Source organism: Rhodofomes roseus (genome assembly GCF_022264815.1).
Source record: "Rhodofomes roseus strain CIRM-BRFM 1785 chromosome Unknown C8Q71scaffold_15, whole genome shotgun sequence".
NCBI classification, from domain to species: Eukaryota; Fungi; Basidiomycota; class Agaricomycetes; order Polyporales; family Fomitopsidaceae; genus Rhodofomes; species Rhodofomes roseus.
This window is the reverse complement of record NW_025952971.1, coordinates 915,830-940,202: the sequence shown is the minus strand read 5'-3', so window position 1 is coordinate 940,202 and position 24,373 is coordinate 915,830. Positions and strand designations below refer to the sequence as shown.

General features: G+C 52.6%; 3 protein-coding genes across 3 annotated transcripts; 2 read left to right on the top strand and 1 right to left on the bottom strand.

Annotated features, from left to right (window-relative positions):
• Window positions 1-7,863: 7,863 nt before the first annotated feature.
• On the top strand, window positions 7,864-9,977 carry C8Q71DRAFT_711403 (uncharacterized protein; the record flags this gene model as incomplete). The annotated part of the gene is made up of 8 exons (XM_047920806.1): window positions 7,864-8,180; window positions 8,237-8,376; window positions 8,436-8,549; window positions 8,604-8,790; window positions 8,843-9,154; window positions 9,279-9,486; window positions 9,543-9,722; window positions 9,777-9,977. Coding segments are annotated over 8 exons (1,659 nt in total), but the record flags the coding sequence as incomplete, so codon positions are not given.
• Window positions 9,978-10,471: 494 nt separating this feature from the next.
• On the bottom strand, window positions 10,472-11,392 carry C8Q71DRAFT_675220 (uncharacterized protein; the record flags this gene model as incomplete). Its single annotated transcript, XM_047919702.1, has 4 exons — window positions 10,472-10,651; window positions 10,715-10,879; window positions 10,934-11,101; window positions 11,168-11,392. Coding segments are annotated over 4 exons (738 nt in total), but the record flags the coding sequence as incomplete, so codon positions are not given.
• Window positions 11,393-13,178: 1,786 nt separating this feature from the next.
• C8Q71DRAFT_678374 (uncharacterized protein) lies at window positions 13,179-16,422 on the top strand (the record flags this gene model as incomplete). The annotated part of the gene is made up of 6 exons (XM_047919728.1): window positions 13,179-13,339; window positions 13,496-13,790; window positions 13,853-14,170; window positions 14,251-15,629; window positions 15,726-16,099; window positions 16,154-16,422. Coding segments are annotated over 6 exons (2,796 nt in total), but the record flags the coding sequence as incomplete, so codon positions are not given.
• Between the last annotated feature and the right edge of the window lie 7,951 nt (window positions 16,423-24,373).

The window sequence follows — 24,373 nt, the reverse complement described above, 5'->3', positions numbered from 1 at the left end:
AAGGGAAATGAAGTACCTTTGAGATTTGCGCCTTGTTTTCAAGACTCGAGCCATGCAGCTTCAGTGCTCTACATTAAGACCCCTGGAGTACGTGTAAGCTAGCTAATGACTACCAAAGTGTTTGATATGCGTAGTGAGAGGTCCAATTGTTCAATAAGAACTTTGAAGCGCAATCCAGTACAGTATGAGTCGTCCATTCCTCTGGTAGATGCTCAGGAGAATCTCCCACTGATCCGGGGAACTTGGGAATCAGTTGGCAAGACTGCCGTATCATGCTGAGAGGTATTATCTCTCCTTGGGGATGTCCGTTGGCCCTGAGAGCGGGTTTGTTGACCGCATACATCATATGGACTGGGTCGGCTGTACGTGCGAGCTTGGAGTACCATTCCACATACGCTAGTGGCCCTTGATCTGGCCAGGACGCAGGCGCAGGCAAGGCAACGCTGGTCCGCGGATCATGTATGCGCTGCGGGAGTCTGAAGATGACCTTGACTCGTCCTATTCTTGTTCCTGAGCGACATGCGTCTTTGAGTAAACAGATATTCATTTGAACGCGAGTCGGTGACATACCTTGGAGGCCGGTCGTCTCTGCATCACTCTCCTGCAGGATGACTGCTGTATCAAACCGGGCAGGCTGTTTGGCGCATGCTGGACGCGCCTTCACCACGTCGGTCTCGTTCTTGTCGTCAGTCAATGGCTGGGGAGCGAACTTGAATCCGTGGAAAACGTCGACGCGATTGAACGGCAAGTTGGACGACGCGGTCTGAAGCTCAGTCGGAGTGAGGCGTCGACCGAGTTTGAGGGTATAGATATGCTGGAGGAGTGCGTGTGTAAAACCGGGTGCATTGTGACGTTCTTCGACGAGCTTGATGGACTGGAGCGGTACGCTTGGATTCTTTGGCAGCTTGATCTGGGTGTGGCGCTTGGTCGAAAGGTCCGGGTCTTCAGATGCAAAGGCAGCGTCCTCGTCCGGATCCTCGTCGATCTGTAGCTTCCTGCGAATGGTAGAGCTGAGCATGATCATCTTCTCCTGGCGTGCTAGCCATCGGACCATCTGAGGACGCGCGTCGCGATGGTTCGACGCCCTCCAGCCGTTCTTGGCATAGTCGATATGAAGACGTTCGAAGGCTTCCGTGTTGTAGTTGTCTGTTGCACCAAGCAACCGGATTGATTCGACGTAGTGGAGGAGGGAGTGGAACTTCGGGATCTTCATGTGTTCGCGCACGCCAAGATTGACCAGAGCTTGTTTGTTCTTGTGATAGATTTTGAGGGCGTCTTCCATGTACTGAAGGGTGGAGTCATCGTGGGTGGTGTATTGCGCGAGATAGATGAAGTCGAGTAGAGATCTGAACGCGAGCATGACGTTCTGAGGAATCTTGCCGACCAAGCATCCCAGCAGGATGCGTGCGATCTGCTTGGACTCCATACCGGATACTTGGGACAGAGAAGTGATCCCGTTAGCAAAGTGACGAGTCCCGAATGCGGGGGGAAGGGTGCGAATTCGACGGTCCAGTTCGTTCTCGTCGATGAGGTCGCTGCACCACTCGACGATGTGCTTCAACACGCCTTGGTAGAGCTGGTGGAGAATGTCGGGCGTGATGCACGAGTGGATGTCGGTGAAGGGGAGATCGCTCCAGAAAGGGCGTATGACGTATCCGGAGACGTCGAGACTGGTACACGCCCTCGCGTACGTTGCTGAGTTGGTGTTTCCGCCGCTTTTCTTCCTTGCAAGGCGTAGAACGTCCAGAGTCCAAAGCGCACTCCTTGGCACTCCTGGGGAAGCAGCGTCGAGATCAGCCTCGGGTAGTCGGCACTTGGGGCACGTTCCGTACTTCGTGCAGGTAACAAGGCACTGCTCGGGAAAGTCTGCGACATACGTGGCGAGGATGGGGTGGACTCTGCGGACGGCGCCGTCGCCTCCAGTCACGTCGATCCCATTCTTGCCGGCCTCAATCAAAGGTTCGAGGATGACGCGAACGGACGAGTGGAATAGTTGCTGCATGAGGGCACGCTGCTTGCGCTGCGTGATTCCATCAGAACTGACCTTGTCGACAGACAGGTAACCAATAAGGATGCAGGCGTGTTCGGAAGGTTTGCGGCGAAGGGCGCGAGGGATGTTGCCTAGGGTCATGTACACTGGATACGCGGCCTTGCTCCCGGAGAACCGCGTCAACTGAGTCTTGTCTGTTGCAATTATCACCGGGGCCACTGCTGCACCCACTGGTAAGAGACTCTGAGTGGAACGTCAAGGCCGGATACACTGGAAAAATATTGACAAACTCACCTGAATGGCATGCCACCACCGCCCTGTCCACATCTCATGGTAGATGCGGCTGGTGCGAGACGCGTCAGTGAATATGCGGCGCGGTCAGTAGACTATACGGTCAGCGTGCTCGGGGTTACCGAGGAGGGTTCGTATGGCCTCGATGATGTCGCGGTACTGGACAAGATGCTTCTCGTTTGGCCGGTCCTTGAACGTTAGCCAACGCTCTTTCCACTCCGCGCGTTCTGGAAGAGAGTCGACTCGTTGAAGAAGTGTGTATGAATTGTGATAGGAAAGGCCGAGTCTGTCCCGGAACTGCGGTGGCTTGAATCAAGGAGCCGAAGGGAAGAGAAAGAAGTATACGCACACCGGGAATCTCAAGAACTTTGTCAATGGAAGTTTGCGTGAGGCCCTCCTGGATGGCCCACGATGCAAATTTCCAATCCATCTCTGAGTTGAAAGGATCCCAGGGATTGTCATCACCGGCATGTTCCAAGTCTCTATCTGCACAGATGCGTTACAAGAATCCATTGATCTACCGCGTCGTACTCACCTTCATCCTCTGCAGTTTCTGTACGCCTCTTTTTGGCACTTCCGCCCCTGCTCCACACGTCACCCGCGTCTTCAACCATGCGGAGCACTCTCGCCGCTTCTTCATCCACCTCCTCAACTCGTGTGTCTTCATCGTCATCCAGCGCAATTGCAGTCCTTCTCAGTGGCCTAGATGAAGGACCGGCCTCCGCGTTGTTTTCACCTGCAGCCGCTGGTTGAGGGGCTGAGATACCGATGAAGTCAAAGACAGAGCCCAGGTCATCGTCTTCCTGGTCAGGAACATTGCGCCCCGGGCTCGTGGAACGTCGGCTTGCCAAGACGCTAGAGGAAGCACCGCTGCCAGTACTGCAAGTTGGAATAGTGAGAAAGCTGACGGACCAATTGCAGACCTTAACGTACCTATTGAAACCAGGTTCACTGTACCCGGATATTTCGACGTCGTCTCCATCCTCTTCAGAGTCCGAATCCGAATCGTTGAAATCAAAGACCTGTTTCAACTTTCCCTTCTTGTACCAGGCGCATTTTCGGCTTGTTGACTGGTGCGAGGTAAGGCCTTGTACGGTTTTGAATGTGTGGTTGCAGGCGGCGCAAGTGGTCCCGAGGATGTCTTCTAAAGACCTCTTTACCATCTCTATAAAAGCTATGAGTATTGATAACCAGTAGCGGCACGCAAAACTCACTGTTGTCGCGGAAGCGGAAGGTTGTATACTGCGCGCGACGCCCGTCGTGTTCAACTCTGTCGGACTCCTCGGCTCTCCTGTTCTTGTCAGGTGATCGCAGGCAAGTTCACTCCTCCATCTTCCTCGGGACGGTACTCTCCTCTTGATTTCACCTCTACCTCCTCCACCACCGGACATTGTATCATATCCATCACCCCTAATGTTTTGTATTATCAGTGCAAGATTTTTATACACGATTATGAGTATTCTGTAACTAGCAGTGGCACGCAGGACTCGCCGAAAGTCAAGGAGGGCTCTATGACGCCCTTCGTTCGATGATGTCCGTCTTTTCCGCCCTTACGTACCTAATGTCAGGTGATTGCGGGCTTCCATTCATCGCTATTTCCGCGCTCGGACCGCACGCACTTCTTTCTCTCTCCTCCACCACCGACCGCTTTCGCGTGAAGTTCGTGAAGTTCATTGTTCAAAGTGAGTACTGCCTCTTGTCCCTTTCCTTTTGGGGCATGACACCGCTCGGTGGCGTTTGATTACCAATCGTGGGGCATACCCCGTGCCGCCGCGGCGCTCCACGTGTGGGTGGTTGCCCAACGATTTAAACAAAGGGGGCAGTGGCCGGCCGTAGTATCGCCTCTCCCAGGCAACTCCCAGGCTGCATTAAGTATATAGCGCGTGTCAGGACCCTGGTCTTCGCTCGAGTCACTCTCCAGAAGCTGTCCCGCGGTCGCTCCGTCCCTCACCCCCCATGTCTTACGTGCACATCCCCATCGATCTGTGTTCCTCCAAGGATCCCGACTCTTGCACTCACCTGCATCGCCAGCTCGCTCGGGAAGATACTTCCTCACTGACCCTCGACGGTGCAATTGTTGTCACCGACCATCGCGACCCTTCGCCCGGTAAGTCCCCATAGATCCCGCCCATCGCCCACGTACCACTGACGATGTCTACACAGTTAATTATTCAGACCCCCCGAGCTCTGAGTCCGGCGGCACGCACAGTGCGAACGTTTCGAGCCCTGCTTCCAGCGAGCTCGAACTCCCGGACATAGCTGTTGAGATCAATCCGCTGCAGCATATCTTTGGGCACCTCCTCGACGATCCTCGCTGGCCTTACATCTGTGGGGTTGACAAGGTAAGTGTCCAAGACTACGGGTATTGCCAGTCGCTAAGTATTGCGTAGACCGTTGAAGCTAGTTTAAGCGATTGGATCGCTCTCTATCTCCACATTCAATCCGATCCGTACCCATACAAGCTTTTCAGGTGAGTATGGCACGTCAGCCAGGGCACGGATGCTAACATAATGAAACGATAGTTTCACGTACGACCACCAAAAACACACTATCCACATGTCTTCTGCGAGCGAAATTCACCAGGCCTATGTGCAAGGAACGGATGAGACGCTCTGTGAGACAGCACGGGCAGGGATCGTGGTGATAGGGGAATTTGAGCCTGAGATCGTAGTGAACAATGCTTACACCTTGAAGGGGCCGACACCCGACCCTGACGACCCTCGTTGGAGAACAACATATGCAATGTCGGTCTCCTGGAAGGAGGCCGAGAAGAAGAAGAAAAGAGAAGCCACAGCGCTGGCCAGGGAGGAGGCGAAGGCGGCAGATAAGGTGGCAAAGGCGACAGGGGAGTCGAAGAAAGGCAAGAAATCCTCCGAGTCGGCCAAGGGCAAGAGAAAGCGCCAGGATGCACAGCCCGACGGTCGTGCCACCGACACTGAGCCTGACGACTCTCACGCCGCGGCCGACCGTCACGCCGGAAGCCCTCAGGCTGGTGCCTCGGGATCCAAATCATCCGCTGTTGTTCCGTCCTCACCGCAGCGTTCCCGAGCTAAAGCCAAAGCGTCCCAACCTGTCGCGCCTCCCGAGCAGCCTCTCAATCACATCCCCGACAACGCCATCTTTCTCACCTTTCTTTCAGCGGACATAGCCGGGCTTGTCGTTGGTTTGGGCGAGATTGGCAAAAGCGAGGATGCGACCTCCATGACGTTTAGCGTAAGTCTACATTCATACGTGTTCAAAGTGACAACACTCATGGCCGGCGGCCCTTCTAGTTGATTGAGTACATGAACGCCGACCACCCTGACGACCAAAAGCCCCTGATCGTCTTTGTGAAGATCGAGGAGGAGAAGGAGTACAGTTCTCCGAAGTACCAGCATTACCTCAGGAACCTTCGTTCAGACGAGGTGCGGCTGGACGAAAAGGATTGGGCACAATCTTGGATCGACGTCTACAACAAGCTGTACATCAGGCGGGACCCTGCGATTACGATTGTCCGCGGCGGCGACCTGGGTGCACCAGGCGAGAATTGGCTCACTGCCACGTACACAATCAACAATCACATCTTCATGCACCGTCACCGTGCTTGGCTTCTGTGCGCCGATCTCAATATGCCTGAGGATAGGCAGGTGGTGGGAGAATTGGGAGCGCTCCCTAAAGTGACTCCAGTCCACTGGGAGAAGAAAGGGATTGCGATTGTACGTGCCCGTGGTTCCATGCACTGCACTCCGCTGATACAGAACGTACCAGCCGATCTTCACGTCCAAGCCAGGGTCGAAGCACGTCAAACTCGGCGCTTACAATGCCTTCAGTAAACATTGGGATGTGCGAATGCAGAACACCACGGATCATGTCTTCCAAGGGTGCGTCCGCGCCATTGGAAAGGCCAGCGCTGCAGGTCGATTACAATTTCTGTTGAAATACAAGATCGGCGAGGATGATTTGGAACACTTTGCAACACGAACACAACAAGCTCGACTGGAAGAGAAGCCACCGGGACGGCCTTCGCTGGACGACGCGATGAAAACCATGCGTAAAAAGGGCCGCCTTGGGGCTCTTTCGACAGCCCAAGACCGCCTCAGGTCCTTTGTCTATGAGCTCGCGTCCAAGCATGGGCTGACGGCGCCGGGGGGGGAGAACGCACGAGAGCCGCTGCCCATCCTTGGTCGCCAAAACCTCTCCAATGCCGTCGATGACGCCTTCATCAGTGACTTGCGGGCATTGCTTCCGACCGCGGAGAGCATTAGGGCTATCAAACGTGCTCGGACGGGCGAAGAGTAAGTTGTTGGTGAATTCCTGTTGGCGTTTCGCCACCGTTTGCCAGCAGGGTTGTACTTGTACCACTATTCACATGTCGCTTCTGTACATATCGCTTTCATATCATTTTTCGTACGTGCATCGTGGACATCGCCCTTTCTTGTTGCGCTCACTGTATGCATCTTGCTCTGACTACGCTATCTTGTGCTCTCGTACCCTCGGTATTGTCGTATCTCGCAGTCGTCCTATCTTGCAGTCGTTCGTAGTGCCTTCGCTCGTGTAGGGTATTGTTTCGGTATCGTCATTTGTACATTCTACCCACCACGCAGGCTATATACAATCTTTGATGAAGCTATTACGCGTTTTAAGCATATGCAGACCTTGGAGAAGGCAAAACGCCGTGCGCTTTCCACCCTCCCTACCCTCCTAGTGCAAGTGCCGTGCCGGACCGCAGCGCGGCCCGCCGGGAGGGGGTGGCGTGGTTTTTTCCCCGATGCGCAACGCGTTGCGTATCGGGGAAAAAACCACGCCACCCCCTCCTGGCGGGCCGCGCTGCGGTCCGATTGTCCCGCGCAGCTCAGGCCTTTCGCTTCAAGGCCTGCGTTCATCTGGGGCATTCAAATCCCAACTTCCACACTCTTCAATATTTACTCAACCAGGAAGGTAGGCCTGCCTACCATGGCACTGATAATGACATATCTGACTAGCACCATGAACAGACAGGAATGCAGTTGAATATTGCCGAGATTATGGAACTAACCGGGATCCTGGTGTCCGTTCCGACGTCAACTTTGAGTCCCAATATGCAGTCACTATTAATGCGACTGCAACGTGGTACAGTTTATTGCTTTCAATGCTCCGAATACACTTGAACCTCTATATATCTTTGTAGAACTCACAGAAACAGAGACCGTCACACCTTCTGGACCACTGTCTTCGACATCGCAAGGTGAGTGTCTTCTGCTGAAGCATCAGTCTAAAACGTTCTGATACCTGGTTCCCGCCCTTCATAGTTCCTGACAGCTCACAAGTCCAGCCGAGCCGAAAGAGCACTCGGAAGCGTTCCGAGGCTACGCCTCCTGGACCACTGTATTTGACATCACAAGGTGAGTGTTTTCTGCTGAAGCATCAGTCTCAAACGTTCTGATATCAGTTTCCCGCTCTTCATAGTTCCTGGCATCTCACAAGTCCAGCCGAGCGGAAAGAGCACTCAGAAGCGTTCCGAGGCTCGGCGGAAGCTGGCTCAGACGCAATATGACCCTGCGTCAAGACCTGCTCGAGTGAAGCAGGCTGCTCAGCCTGCACCAGCTCGTTACCCCCTTCTGGCGCCCTGTCCCCGAAATGGAACACAGTACGTTGCACCTCAGAATCAGCCGGCTGCTGCTTGGGAATTGGCATCACAGCCACATGAGGCTAGGAGCACCACGATCAACATTTTCTTGCAAACGCTCACAGCGTACGACTTGCAGCATGATATCAGCCGATGTGGGGGTGTTCTGCTATCAGCGCATCAAGCATCATACGGCGGAGGGAGCGAGACCCTGTCTGAGATTGCCCAGAGGTGCATCCGTACGGCAAACTCGACTGCAGTCTTCCACCTCCACTTTATCGTTGCGCTCATAACACTCAGCTTCAAGTGTGCAAGGTGAGGGTGTACTCACGGTTCACTGTACCTATTTATTGACATATCCTGATATCTAGTCTGTCTAACTGGAAAGAATCCGTCAACCTCGCTGCCCTACACAGAGAACACCTGAGCCAAGATGCCAACTCACCATCTGTGCGAACTCTGCAGTACTGGTACGCCGGTGGTAGCAAGCTCATATCGCTTGCCGCAGGAGGTGAGATTCTAGTAGCGGCGACCGTGACGAGAGACTGATGATGTGCTGACGACTTCAAGGATCATTCTACATGCTGCTCTGGCTGGCCTACACTGATCTACGAACGCCATTCATTGAGGCAGACGGCAATATAGCGTACGATCTCGCAAATATACTTCGTAACCCGAATAGCGGTGAGTGTACAGACTTTTGTTGTTCCATATAGTACTGAACATTGCCAATCACAGAGAGCTCTGCAGGACGACTTGTCCAGAGCACCATCATACCAACGCTGGCGTTTCTCAGCCAACAATGCCCCGTCAAACTCGGTGAATTTTTCTCGACGAATTTGCTCTCAGAGCTGGCGATCTCTGCAGAGACCCTGTGCAGCGATCTGAGCACATCTGATCGTCTCTTCGACGCTCTGCCCTCAAAGTATGTTTCGGTGCATGACTCAGATACTCAATGCTGACATAAGAGAATGCAGTTCATTCCGAGCTCTTCCTCGCTCTTCCCTTGCCTGGGCCGCTTTTCAGTCACTAGCGCAGCCAGCGTTCAAGTTGACAGTGCCTCTCCTGACGACGCAGGTCACATGCGTCACTTCACTGTTTGACCCTCAGCAAGCCACCAATCGACAGTGTGTAGCGTCGTCGGACAGACAGAAGAACTCGAGATGGACGGAAATTCAAAGAGAATTCGCTAAGGACGCAGTAGAACCGTCAACTGTCGACGGGTTAAGGAGGCTGGTAAGTTGCATCCTACGTACCGCAGGGGTCGTTCTAACAGCCCTGATTCTGTAGTTACCGGAAGCGTATGTCAATGGCGTACGCGTAGGGCCTGGATACATACGCATCAACCCTGGCCTCTACGAGTAGGAGACACAATACTCAGGAGTTCGGGGAGGCTGACGATTGTTCCAATAGCGACGTACTCACCGTACACTCTTGCCACGGGGACATTTTTGCCAGCATATGCAAGTCTATGGAGCAAAGCATGCGAGATCGTCTCATCGATCGCTTGGCCGATTGTTTTGAGCCCGACGCTCTGAAGGTAATTGATACCGCTCAGGAGCGCGGTGACCATGTCTTCCAGGCACTTCATTTCTCCTGGTACAACCGTCATTGCATGACTGTAAGTGCTCTATAAATCTTGGATCTTCCTCAATGACAGTTCACATACGTCTGTAGGGACACAACGCTCCGCCTGACGTACCTCCTATGAACTTGAAGAGGACTGGTGGTTTGAAGACAAACTACCATCAAATGATACCGTACCCCTCCAAGGACATGGCGAACTCAACGAACGTCTCAATCTACCAGTCCGTGAAGAAAATCCTAGGTCCAGTGTTCGAGTGGCTGGATATGAAGGTGAATGAATTGCCTCGTTTGTATCTCCCACAGAGAATTTGATGCCCTTATTAGTTCAAGGCGATGATCCCGGATGTATACGAGCGACTAGACGCATACGCGTCTATACTGCCTGGCAACAACCAGGCAGTCTCTGCGCCGTTTCTGGGCTTGGTCATCAACCTCAACGTCTCAACTGCGGCTCACAGGGATAGCAAGGATGACAGCATGTGCTTACATCTGGAAAGTGTCAAGACCCTATATAAACCTATGTAGTGCGTGTAGGGCACTGTAGGGCACTAGGCTGCCTATACTTTATGTAGGGCTGCATAACGAATTCATGCTACAGAATGGTCGTAGTGTAGAGCATGTAGGTACTATAGCATAGTTCTGTCGGTGTAGTGGTGTTAGTGTAGTGTCTGCACCGGCGGCGTGCCATGTAGCATTTCGGTACGGCTTACGGCTTGTTCCGTGTTCCGAGTCACACTATCCGTCACAATAAGCACATACGAAGTAACCATTAGCAATAGATTTATTGCGTTCAATGCTCGTTCATCAACAAAGTGTACTGCGAGTATGTGCCGGCGTAACGTCTACGACAGAATACCCATTGTGTCTGTATCACTCAAATTGGGAGAAATCATACTCCACATGAGCATTATCCGTCTCATCTCCTCCCAGTTCGTCCATATCACCACCTGCAGCCCTGATGCTGAAACTGTGTATGAGTACATATAGTCGAAGGTAACTGTGCAGAGGCTTAGTACGCACCGGAGTGAACGGATCAAGTCTTCTTGCATGCGAAGGTCAGCCTGCGACCGATCTTTCGAGTATTTCTCCCACTCGATGAGCCAGGAAAGATGCTTCTGGTAGATACTTGCATACACGTTCTCGCGGAAGTCTACTTCTTTGAAGGTTCCTGTCTTCCATTCATCAATCGCACATTCAACCTGCTCCATACCCCAATTGTCACAATCGAAGACTCCCTGATATGCGCAGACACAGAGACGCACCGTTGTCAATAGCTGAGCGATCAAAACTTGCATGGGCTTCCCCGGCGTGAAGTACTGCTTGTAGCAATAACCGTCTCCTTTGGTATCTGAAAACCACTTGCACGTTTTCGCCAGAGTGTCAGCGAATATGGGGTTACGACATGCAGTCGTCGGATTGCGTGGATCCTACAAGAATAATGAGCTAGAGCGTGCAGTGGCACAAGAAGTGTATAACTCAACGATATGTGAGAATGGACGGTTCTTACCAGCCTTCAGACATGCAACAAGCTCTCGATTATGTGCTTTGATTGCATCTGAGCGGCCGTCTTTGAATCCGTACTGCGCAGCAAGCAAGCCGCGTGCTACTGTCTTCATCGCACCACGGAGCTGCGTGATGCGATCCTTGATCTATCGACATCATAGTCACATAGCGGTCAGCCGCTGACAACGGTACACAAAACAAATCTTACTTACCAGGCCACGGCTTACACTATCCGGCTGCAGCTCGTCAAGGTCATACTGTAGCTCGACACATGCTGCTTCCCACGCATCATCAGCGTACTCGTCAGCCTCGTGCCACGGAACCCAAGGCTCTTCCGTAATGAACATCAATTTAAAATGATTATAGGCGAGTTTTGTAACCTTTCGTCGATCATCGTTCACTGTGCGGACACTCCGGCTTTTGCGATCCCGCTTGCGAGACACCTTTTCGCTGTCAGATTCATCATTGTTGTCATGACTGCCAGTCCGTGAACGCGATCCAAGCACAACATCCTAGAAGACATGAGTAGCTGACAAATCACTGCAAGCGGCAGCAAAGGCTTACCTGCGCTGGCTGCGCGCCGGGCGTCGGCGAGCTCGCAGGCTAAATGTCGTGGTCATGATCAAATACACACCAGACATTCACACTTAGAGCTGGGATACTTACTTGAGATCGACGTAGAGCCTGCTGACCAAGATCTGGGGTATTGGTAGGTGGCGCGCCAGTTGTCGGAGGAGAGCTAGCGCGACGGCGAGGTGTTGTGATTGGCACTATTAACGGCACAGCCGGCGAGCCAGACCGAGTGTTGCGCTGTGGTGCCAAACGCCGTACCGACCCAGGCAGTCTGACTGGGGTGGATGAGATCTAGGCACGACACAGTCAGCAAACATAGTAAATTTAACCCAACTATTCTATCAATAGGTTCGAGTTGGACGTACCATTTGCATTCCACGTGGAACATCTGGATCAAGAAGATCACTGTCGGTGCTGTGCAAGCGTTCCTCAGGCTGAGGCTCTGCAGGTGCAAAAGTCATATGATTAGAATACAGATCATAGGTCGGCCATGAAACCGAAGACACTCACCGTCATCGTCGGCTGCAGAGCGAGACACTAGATTTGAATCTGAGTCAGAAAAGGTGCTATGCACGGCAGCGGTACCTGAGCTGGACGCGAGCTGAGTCCCAGAGGACCCAGACTCATGAGCCAGACTCAGTCCTGTCACGGTTATCTCAGAGGCTTGCGGAGCTCCTTCGGCACGTGTAGACTGAGATACAGGCATAATACCCTGCAGTTCATTGAAGAGAGATGCATTTGAGGGCATCTGGGCTTGCATCGAGCTTGGATAATAAGTCGGCATACCAAATGAGCTGTTCAGAGCTCCCTGGTTCTCCCATGACATCAGCATAGACGGTCCCATGAATCCCGGGTAGAAGTTGAATGCATCCGGTCCTGGTATCGGGGGCATGTCGGGTAGCCCCGGTACCAAGGGCATGGCGGGTAGCTCTTGCAAGGACATGCTACTATGATGGTATGAGAACGAACCAAGGCAGGAGCTTGAGCAACGGAACACTTACGGATTTGACCAGTCGAACGTCATGGAAGGCTCTTGTGGAGCCTGAGACGTATTATCCGACTCTGCGGCGAGCTCCGGCTGAGCAGTTGGAGCGCTGCTTGAACCACGGGAGGTCGACCCATACCCGGCAGTCTGCAGTGCAGGATTCGAAGCATGCGGAGTGAGTACTATGTCAGACGTGGCATGTGAAGTAGCACCCACTGGTAGCTGCCCGTTTGATTGTCCCCGAGTCGTCCGTTGAGCTTCGCGGCGCGCCCGTGATGTAGTTATCTGAGAGCCTGTGATGGAGACCACTATCAGTACATATGATGACGGGTTGACAATGATACGTACGGTATTCTTCCATGCGTGCCGTGGGTCGTGACCTCCGGTGACCTCTACCTTCAGGTGCCTGTGGTTCTTCAACGGCAAATTGAGAGGCAGAGCTCATTCTCGGTGTAGTGCGCACTCGCGGTGAGACGTGTCGTGTAGAAGGAGGTCTGCGAAGCCTGTGAGTTGTGACAATCAACAACAAACAGCGGGATCGCCAGAGGTTCGCTTCGCCAGACGCGAAGTTCCTGTATTGATGGAAGTTGTAGTGAGTACACTGTGACTGCACTCAGTACGCGCACACGTCTCTGCTTTACATTTCGTCTCTCCTGTCCACAGCAATGGCAATCTGTGTATACTGCCGACATCCATTCAAAAGCCAGTCAGCTGTGTCACGGCATCAAGGACAGTCACTCGAATGCAGGGAGAAACGAGACGAACGCTATACAAGTCTCTGGAAAGAGCGCCAGAGGCTCCGTCGCGAACGAGAACTTGAAGCTGAGTCTGCCCATGACAGCTCAGTACTTCCAGAGAACACAGACAATGCCGCTCATACTCACATACCACCCAACTCGTCGTCGGCACGACCCACTACTCCTGTCAATACACCGCCAGATCTACCATTTGATATGGATGCTGCTCCGCCTCTATCAACGAGTCATCCGCAACGGCATACAACGGTTGAAGATATACCTGACGAAGACCACGCACCTGTCTACCCGAAGGCACGGTACCGTCAGGACTTCCCAGCGGAAAAGCACGCTGCTCAGTCGTTTGGAGAGTCACCGACGTGGTTCGAGAAGATCCGTAGCGAGCGCATTCGAGACGAGCAGGTCTTGACAGGGGATCAGGTCTATGGCCCCTTTGAAGACGAAGAGGAGTGGGAGCTGGCGAAGTGGCTTATCAAGAACGTCGGTCATAACCAGGCTGAAAACTTCCTCAAGCTTCCTATCGTACGTTCATCCCTGGCGCCGGTCCCTTGATGCTACCCTGACAGGCATATATTTGTCTTCAGATACGGAATCGCGTCCATCCTACATACCACAACAAAGATCGACTTCTTCAGAACGTCGACTCTCTGCCCAAGGGAGTCGACTGGAAGTGCGAGCTTGTTGAACTCACCGGAGATATCAAGAACCTCAACGGAGAGGCAATGAAGGAGACTGTCGAGTTCTGGCACCGCGACCCGCTCGACTGCATCCGCGAGTTGATCGGGAACCCTTTCTTCCGTAACCTCATTCGATATGCGCCGGAACACCATTTCCTGGATAAGAACGGAACGACACGGGTGATCAACGAGATGTGGACCGCTGACTGGTGGTGGGACTTACAGGTATGTAACGACATAGCCTCTCGAGCACGCGGCGCCGCTGCATTTTACCAGGAGTCAGACTGTTGAAAATTGTCATACAGAATCTACTTCCGGACGGCGCAACGATCGCACCTATCATCCTGTCATCCGATAAGACCAAACTGTCACAGTTTCGGGGCGATAAGAGTGCATGGCCGGTGTACCTTACCATCGGCAATATCGCAAAGGATGTTCGCCGTGAAGCATCGTCACACGCTACCGTGCTCGTAGGCTACCTTCCGGTCGCAAAACTTGATTGTTTTACCGACAAGTCACGCCCTGCTGCGAAGTACCGTCTTTTCCACTACTGCATGCGGACGATGCTGGCATCCGTTGCACAAGCGGGACGTACCGGAATGAAGATGACTTGTGCAGACCGCCAGGATCGCTCAGTATGGCCAATTGTCGCTGCTTACGTGGCCGATTATCCTGAACAGTGTCTTGTCGCCTGTTGCATGGAGAACCGTTGTCCGATGTGTCAGGTACCTCCGGATCGCCGAGGGGACCACGATACTCACCCTGCGCGTCACAAAGGCGAGTCATTGTCTCTTATTCGAGAGCAAGACAACCCAACGAATGGTGTTTTTGATGCGGCTTCGGAGAGCCGTTTCAAGGACCTCGGCTTACGCCCAGTGTACCCGCCGTTCTGGGCCGATCTTCCCCATTCGAACGTATTCGAGTGGTTCACACCGGATCTACTACACCAACTCCATAAGGGCGTCTTCAAGGATCATGTGGTCAAGTGGTGCACATCAATCGTTGGAGAGGACGAGCTGGACGCACGTTTCCGCGCGATGAGCAACATCACAGGGCTCCGACACTTCGCGCACGGGATTTCAACAGTGTCGCAGTGGACTGGGCACGAGCACAAGGAGATGGAGAAGGTATTCCTCGGTCTTCTCATCGGCCGCGCAGACGCACAAGTTATTCGTGCGGTTCGTGCTGTTCTAGACTTCATCAATCTCGCCGCCCTGCACTCCCATACAACAGAGACACTCACCTTACTCCGACAAAGCCTCGACGACTTCCACACGTACAAGCACATCTTCATCGAGCTTGGTGCGCGCACGCAGTCGCATTTTAATATCCCGAAGCTACACGCAATTGAACACTACGCGCTCATGATCCTGAAGTTCGGCTCTGCAGACGGGTTCAACACCGAGTCGCCCGAGCGTCTGCACATCGACTACGCAAAGGACGCCTACCGAGCCAGTAACCACAAGGACTATACCGCGCAGATGGTCACCTGGCTTCGCCGTCAAGAGGCAGTCGACCGTTTTGCTCGGTATCTGACGTGGTGCCGCGATGGATCACCCTCGACTCTTCGACCTGCCGGTGGCTTGGATGTCGCATCCGAGCGAACACGAGACGGTACTGGACAAGACGAGGATACTATCGAAGTATGCCCCTTGGTAGACTCACCCGAGATCGCACTGCAAGTGTCCGAGTCGGCGTTGAATATAGCGCAGGCCCGGGGTACTGACCGCCCTCAGGCTCAAGATCGTCCTGCTGCTGTGGCACCGGTGACCGCAGCGAGCAGTACAGCCATGTACAAGTTCCCGGAAAGGCATAGGAAGACGTCTTTGAAGGGTGTCACAGCAGCTACGATTATGGAGGAGCATCACGCACCTCAATTCCTCGCATCGCTCACAGCCTATCTGCGCAGCCAAGGTTCTGACTCGGACTCCTCCTTCACCCCACAACCCTTCGATGGCTTCGACTTGTATGCCCGTCTTGCAACCCGTCTTCCGCTGATCGACGCCACTGGTCCTCGCGCTCTCAAGAACGTTGTCCGCGCCAGTCCGCCAGTGCCGGCTCAAGGGCGCCAACCCGCCAAAGCCGCGCACCTGGACTTTGCGCTCGTGCGCACAGGAGAGCCGAATGAGAAGACAAGGGGTACACCATTGCAGGGTGCGTACACGGACGTCCTGTAGGATTCCACGTGGTACTGAACAGTCCGGGCAGGTCTTCGTGTGGCACATATCCGAGCGATCTTCACGCTACCTCATCACTACCCCACGCGATCGTCGCATCCACTGGCCTATGTAGAGTGGATGACTCCGTTCCACCGCGTCGACCCGGATTCCGGGCAATATGTTCTCATGCCCTCGACTCGCCAGCAAAAGCCATATGGGGAAGTGATTACGGTCGACCGTATCGTGCGCAATTGTCATCTCTGGCCAGCGTTCGGGAGGGCAGTCGATAGGCGTTGGACCACAGATAACGTGTCGGACTTATGCAAGGTATTCTACTTCAACTCGTACTTTGATCCTCATACCTTCTGTATGGTTCGATTGAACTATTTTGGCTGTGTAAATTCGTAGACTGGTTTCTGATATATTGATGTGTACTTGTTCCCGATCCATTGCAGAATGATCAAGAGTTCCTTGACAAAGATGCAAAACTTGTCGTACGGCAGATAGCGCATAAAGCGAGCACCCATCTATCATCCTGAGTCGCGCCGCGTCGTGTAAATTCTAGAATTATAAGCGCCGATCGCGGTGGCGCAGTCGTTCAGCGAAACTATTGAACTTGTGTGACCGACCGCGGTTCCCAACATTAATCTTTAGCACAATCCACCAGAATGATGTATGTACTGCCCGCGTTCGGAAGTTCAAGTGTTATTCTTCGACGCTGAAGCGACGAGGTGCGTTAAGGTGGGCGCTTGTGTGGCTGCCGTGGCTGCCGCAGTCGCGTGGCTGACGTGTCTGTCCTTCCCGCGAGTGCGTGTTCTACAGAGCACTACACAACATCTGTCATGCTACAGAACGTATATTGCGCTATGCAGTCCTACCCAACGTCAACAATGCTACTGAGTTGTACATGTATTTCCGTGGCTACTGAGTGTTACATGTCATCGACGCTTCTACAGCATCCAAAACCACTTTCCAGATGTAGTCCTCGCGATCGGTGATTTTGAAGGCGGAGAACTAGTCCTCTATGAACCTGGTTTGACCATTCCTTTGCGTAACGGCGACTTTGTCGTATTCCCTTCTTGTGATCTGACTCACTTCAACCTACACTTCAAGGGTCGTAGAGCCTCTATTGTACTCCATACTGACCGGGAAATGGCCAAATGGCACAATGGGCGCAACGGATGGTCTAGTAACCGTAATTTTATTTGACGTACTCTCCGACCTATTTTCCCTACAATTGTTCTTCTGTAACCCTACTGGTCCATTCATGATGTTTGCAGCAGTCGTCACAAGCTGAAATAACACGTTCAGGAAGCTGATAATGGCTTGGACTTGCTCAACGGCCTCGATGGGACTTTGCTGATTAAGCTGCGCGTGTCCCAAGTTGCTTCTATCACTGCGAAGAGGGAGGCCGCGGAACTTCGATAAGCTCGGCGGCCTTCGGGTTCAACACATCTCCGCCCTCCTAGCGTACGCTTGGCACACTCTCAGTCTTGTACACCCATCTGCCCTGCGTTGTTGCTGTTGAAAATGGCCTCACGCACCCGCTCAGCCGCTCGCCAGGAGGCCCCTGGCACCAGTAACAGCGCTCGCGCGAACACAGGCGCCACGCAGATGAACCGTGCGAATGCTGCGGAGGACAGGGGAGCTCCCTCCGACAGTGATGTTCCCGATGAGGACCTCTCTGACGCTGCCTTACACAAGAGAATCGCTGAGCTGACCAAGATGGCCGAGTTGAAGCGCAAGAGGAAGGCAACGACAAAAGCCTCGCTGGCCAAAGAACAGCGCGTGGAAAGTAAGTCGTGTATTTGTTGCAATCGAGGACTCTGATAATGTTGCATGATAGAGATCCGTAAGAGGAAGTTAGAGGCCATGGACGCTGAGCAGCGTGACACCAGCGAAGAGCCCCCCAAGCCCAAGAAGAAGAAGAAGGCTAAAAAAGCTGAAGACGACGACGTGCTTGAAGGTACGAAGAACAATGAAGGCCGATCTGACGAGGGGAGTGGCCGTGACGATGTCCAGGAGCCGATGGACGTGGAGGTCGTTGAAGAGGAGGAGGACACGACTGTCCTATCTAAGGAGAGGAGCAGAGGAAAGAAGAGCACTACGTCGGCTGTAGAGCCGTCCCAGCGTGCGTGCTACATACGCGTTCAGGAACTGACACTGAGTGCGTTCTGTAGCTCAACCCAAGCCCAAGCCCAAGCCCAAGCCCGCCTTCAAAGGGCGAAAGCAGAACTTGGATCAGGACGAAGCCGCTTTTGTCCAGATGCTCGGTGAGGGGATAGCCTTATGTATCCGTAAATGCCAATGGCATATTGTGATCCTTACAACGGTGTAGGGCACGACACTGCGCCGAAGGGCAAAGGGCAGGTCAAGACCAAGGCTGTTCAGTTGACTGAGGAACATAGCGACGACACAGGTGCGCAGCCTGCTCAGAAAACAAAGAAGAATTCGCAGCCCGCTTCTTCAAGTTCGGCGGACGCAACCAAGAAACCGGTGTCCACTGTGTCGACTCGGACAACATCTTCACCTCCCAAGGTACGGTTAGAGCCCTATGTGTTGATACCTCCATGGGTACTGTCATACACCGTTTGTTGCAGCCCATTCTCACATTGCCCTCTGTGTAGCCTCGACCTACCACGAGCACGTCTCCAGTCTCCAAGAAGGCTCAAGACAAAGATGCTGGGAAGGTGAAAGCTTCGGTGACCACGGCCAAGAAGGACATGCGTCCTAGCGGCAGCAGCAACAAGAAGCGCGACACCGAAGACTCTGACGGTACGGAAAGCGGTGAAGACGATGATGGAAGCAACGGCGACGATGAGGACGAGGAAGAGGGAGAGGAAGATGACGAGGACGAGGACGGGGACGAGGACAAGGATGGTGACGAGTTTGTTGATGATGGAGTAGAGGTACGTGGTTTATCCTTTCGAACGCTGTCCCCACTGACTGTGTAGACCGTGGCGGAGTCGAAGAGCACTGGGAAGCAACGGGTGAAGAGGCGTAGGCGCCAGACACGCGCCAAGGTGACACAGCTCCCCAGGGACATCAAGGCCCTCGTCTCTGCGGCGCAGAACTGCCTCCGTCTGCGCATTGCTCTCAAGAACGCTTGGACGTCTGAGCCATCAGTCAGCAGCGGCCGTCTTCCTGAGAGGGACGACCTCATCAAGAGTAGTCTGCAGGATGCCTATGAACTGGGCAGGGCAGGGGCTCGTGACAAGTCCATAAGGACCGCCTTCCAAGTGCTGAAGGGGAACAAGGGGAACAAGGACACTAAGGAGACTGACAAGCTGCGCAAGAATGTCTACACAGTGGTGAGCGTTTGTTTCTGTCTGTCATGAAGAGTCGCGAGTGCCTGACTTCCATTAGGTCTGGGCGGCTGCAGCGCAGTTCCGAAACGAGCTGAAGAGGAAGGCCAAAACTGTTACCTCTCAGATGTACGAGCTCGACAGCCTGTCTTCTCAGCAGAAGAGGAACCTGGCGACATGGTTGATCACCACTCACCCGACGACCGTTGTTGGTGGCTTGCGTAACATCCCTAACTTTGTCTTCGGTGGCATGACGATTGCCTTAGATGCGCGCAAGCATTTTGATGCCGAGGTGAGAGTGCGAGTTCATTGCAGAGTACACCTTAATGATCTGGGTGACAGAAGAGCGACTTTAAGCGCGGGGAGGTGTTCCTCCACCCGGCTATTTCAGAGCTGATTTACCAGCACTGGGGCCTTGGAGCTCGAGCGGACGCGAACCTGCATGCAGCCACGGAAGAGTTCAGCGAGGTGCCGAACAACCTGATCGCTGTGGTGTGCAACGCTGTGAGTCCAGACCGTCATTCGCATGGCTATCAGAGCTCAATCCACAATGGGGTCTCACGGATTCGTGACGCACAGATCGAGTCCGCCCTCATGGAGTTTGCCAAGCCAGGTGCAAAGAACTTCTTCACGAACAAGCAGTATGCTGCCAAGTACGTTCATCACATATGTCAGAACATCGAGGCTTATCTTTCTTCTTACAGATGGGACGGTGTCATGGCAATCTTGGAGTTCATGGAGGCTCAGCACAATCCGTCCTACGTGAATATGAAGCGTATTGTGTGGAAGTCCATCATGTAAGCTGTGTGCAGTTGCTTTGCAATCAATCCCTCAATGCACTGACTATCTCAGATCGCGGCTCGAAGACACGGACGATGTGGACGAGGTGGGCGTGCATACCGGTTTCCTCGACGTGGCCCTTGAGGAGCAAGATATCGTGGTTTTGGGAGGGAGCAATGCAACGCCGCATGGCTCGCCTGCTGGAAAGCCTTCGAGCACAAGGAAGGCTCCTACTGTCTCGGCAACCAAGCCATCCAGTTCGTCGAGCCCTGAGAAAGGCGGTCAGGAGGGCGACGACAACGTCATCAGTAGAGAGGGCCCTTCTGTGCGCAGCAGCCACAATGCCCAGGCAGATGATGACGTGGCTGCAGAGGACGTCAGCGAGAAGGACGGAAGTGGGGAAGATGAGATCGAGCACGACGAGGTAGACGAGAGGGAGGACAGAGCCGGGGATGCTAAGGAACGTGAAGGTACGCATGTCCGTCATCTCATCACAGAGGATGATCCATAATCTAGTGTCAAATTTCATCCTGACAAGGCGCGGCTCGTGAGGACCAAACAGGGACAGTCTGATAGAGGACTCCTGGCTACGTTGTCATGGTCTATGCTTCAAGGTAAGTTGAGCAAGGACTTGATTGTAACCGGAGGTCTGAGCTCAGTTATGGTCTGCCCCATCTAGATACCCATACTGGCCATGACGTTGCTGAGTCGCTGAACTCTGGGGAAGAATCGTGTGTTGCGCATGTTCGATGTACGATAGTGTGCCGTCTCTCGCTCTCCATCTCGCTCTGTCTCCTGCTCTCCTTCGCCATTGTCTCTGAAGTCACGTCACACATATTAACATCGTCTACGGTTGTCGGTCTACGGTTGTCGGGCGGCAGAGCTGCTTCATTGCTATGCGTTTCCAGTCGTGTATTATCAATAGTATGAATGGACGGCAGTTTATTGTGCATGATGCTGAAGAGCACCAAGGAAGCCAAAGACACCACGCATTGAAGTGCAATTAAGAGAAAAAAGAACACAATGTTTGAGTGCTTAATTAGAAGGAACGAAGTAGCAATAGTGAAAGGGGGCAGAACAATAAGGGTACTTTTTTGTTCTCATTTAAGTAAACATGTACTTAAGTAAGACAAAATAAGAAATTGACTTACCTTAAGGCTCTTGTGGCACATAGTGACACATAATGTCACTTTTGGCTCTCCACAAGACCACTGAAGACACGAACGTTTTTCCTGATGGTGCCAGCCTGGAACACTCGCTCTACAGCTCAAAGTAAGAGGTGAGTCATTCATGCTTGTAGTCTCAATGTGGCTCTTATACTTCACTTCAGCATTGTCATGCGTGCTGCTTTACGCATGCCCTTGAAGTTGACGTCCTTGACGTGGTGCTTCCTCCACAGAATAGTGTCCTAATATGGTATATCTTTCCTCATATGGCAGTAGGCTTTGTATGTGCTTGACGTTTGGGTGGTCTGTTGATGGTGGTTGGCTGAAGTGGCAGACTATGTGCTTATGAGTTGGCTTAGTAGTTGCTAGTGGTTTACCATGTTTCCGTGTAAGCCTGATAATAGATGGAGTTATGATGAGATAGACTTAGCATTGAATCCACCCTACTCAGTAACTGGTTCAAGGATTGGGTTCATAGTACATTGGATGGTCTAAGACATGGATTAGAATTGACTTAAGTACTGGCTAAGTAAGGACTTCATTTGGGATCAGAACTGGCTTAAGGTACATATCATAGGACTTAGGACTGGCTTATGTGTAGCTCAACCAAGGCTTAAGTCATGGCTAATCTCATTCCTAATCCATGGATCTGGCTAAGTAGATGTCCCAGATGGTGTTAGGAATGGATGAAGTACATGTAGGTCATGGCTAAGTCAGTGCTTAAGCCATAGGATTAGGTTCATAAGGGCTTAGAACTGGCTTATGTGTAGTTGATCCATGGCCTAAGTCAAGGCCAATCCATGAGATTAGCTCAGTATCAGCTCAGTATCTACTCTCAATGAGATTAGCAATGACTCAAGTACATAGATCTGGATGAGTAGCTGCTTAGAACTGGCTTATGTACAGCTAACCCATGTCTTGATCCATGGGATCAGCTCAGTATTAGCTCAGGATCAGCTTTGAATGAGATGAGCAATGGTTCAAGTACATGCTTAGCCATAGATCTGGCTAAGTAACTGCTTAGATTGAGATTAATGATGGCTTAAGTACATCTCAATTATGGCTAATCCATGTTGGCTAATCCACTACAGACCCATCTTATTGATCCTATAGCTTAGCCATGGCTAAGCAGTGGATTGGATTGGGGATGTACCCTACTTAAGTTGATCTTTGATACATAAGTGATTCAACATTAATCCTGTTTAAATGGCATCCCTGACATCAAACATGTTGTCACCGTACATTTTGCCCTGTGCTGCACAATGGTCACCACCACAACACCCTTTGAGTGTCTTCTCTTGGATCTTGAGTTGCATCACCTTGTACTTCATCTTGAGCATCTCCATCTCAGTGGGCAACGAGCACCATCTCTTTGTTGATTGTCTTCTGATGTGCCTGTTCAAGCCTGATGTCGTTGAGCACCTGCTGCGTTGTGGTGAGGTTCTCCATGACACCCTGCATCATGTTGTTGAAGCCACCAAGGCCTGGGTGTGCAAGGGCCCTATCTGCAGTTGGACTGAGGCCACATATGCTTGAGCTGATGCCCAGACACTGTGTCAATGTTCTGCTCACCACTGGACGCATCAGACAGGGCAAGCAAGAAGCTGTTGAAGACAAGTGGCGATGGTCTGTTGTGTGTTGGGCTGGTAGGGACTGTAGAGATGACACAGATGAGTTGAAAGTCACATTGCCGATGCCACACTGTAGCAAAGGGAGAGACATCAATGAAATGTTATGAACCATGTGATGGTGGCTGTGGAAACTCGAAGTGTTGCTCCCAACAACGGACACAAGGCCAAGATGAGATTGGTCAGACTCAACTGAGCAGACAGATGCAACATTGCTGCCAGCATGTGCCACATTGGCATGCCAAGCGCTGTTTGTCCCAAATGGCACGACCTGTGGCCTCACGAGGTCACAGCCTTGCAACCCATCCATGAACATGCGGGGTGCCAGCGCCGTACTGCAGTACACCTTGAATGTCTTGGCCATCTCCAATGTTGACATGCTCGCCCCCACGTTGTTGCATACCGAGCACAGTGTAAGCCTGGCCGACAAGGTCTTGGCCAGGCATGAAGGTCCCTGCTGTAACCGTGACAGATGGCTTGTCTCTGTAAAGCAGTGTGAGGCAGTCGAACCAGATTTGCTGCAACTTGCTGTCTTGCAATGCTTTGTCTGTTGGACACATCTTCAGTGTTGTCATATGAACAGTGCTTGCACAACTACTCACCGGAAACCGTGGCCACACCCCTTGCACAATCCTCAGGTGGTAGACCAAAGCCGGTCCCAGACAACTCCTTGAGGACCTCCCTGTACTTCTTCCTCAAGCTGGGACATTCATGAGCATGTACCACATGACAATGTTATGATTACTTACTCATTCAGACAACCCTCAATGATTCGGGCCCATTTCCCCTTCTCCAAATGTGAAGAGGCCCATTTGGCATGCAGTGTAGTGTCCGGGCTCTTGGAGAAGATGGCAAACACAACTTCGTACCTCAGGTCCACATTTGTCTTCCCGCTTTTTGAGCCAGAATGACGGTCTCCCTGCTTCCCTGGGTCCCCTATGAGGGCCTTGTGGTGCTCTTCATTCTGCTCAAGAAATGTCAGTAAAGCATCAGTATGAACATATTGAATCTCCAGTGTCCAAATTGCCCGGTTCGCGCTTGTCAACATAGCCAGCAGTGAAGAAAGTAGGTGTCACAGGCGTTGAAGAGGTGGGAGGTGGAGAAGGAATGCAAGTTGTGCCATGGCAGCAAGGATGAAGAACGAGTTGCCTTGACCAGGTAAGCATGCTGTACCGCTCTAATGCCATCAATGACTGGGCTCAACACGCTACGGCATCTGCCAGGTGTCCACACCTCAAAGGTGTGTGAACCTTATGGTATGTGATGTTCTTGTCACACATTTGGCGGGGTTGAGGGGTTTTTTTTCATGGTGTTGTCCCAACAGAGTAACACGTGTCTTCCGAGAAGCTGCCGTGTCCAAGCACCCGCTGTAGGCGAGCTTTGAGGTATG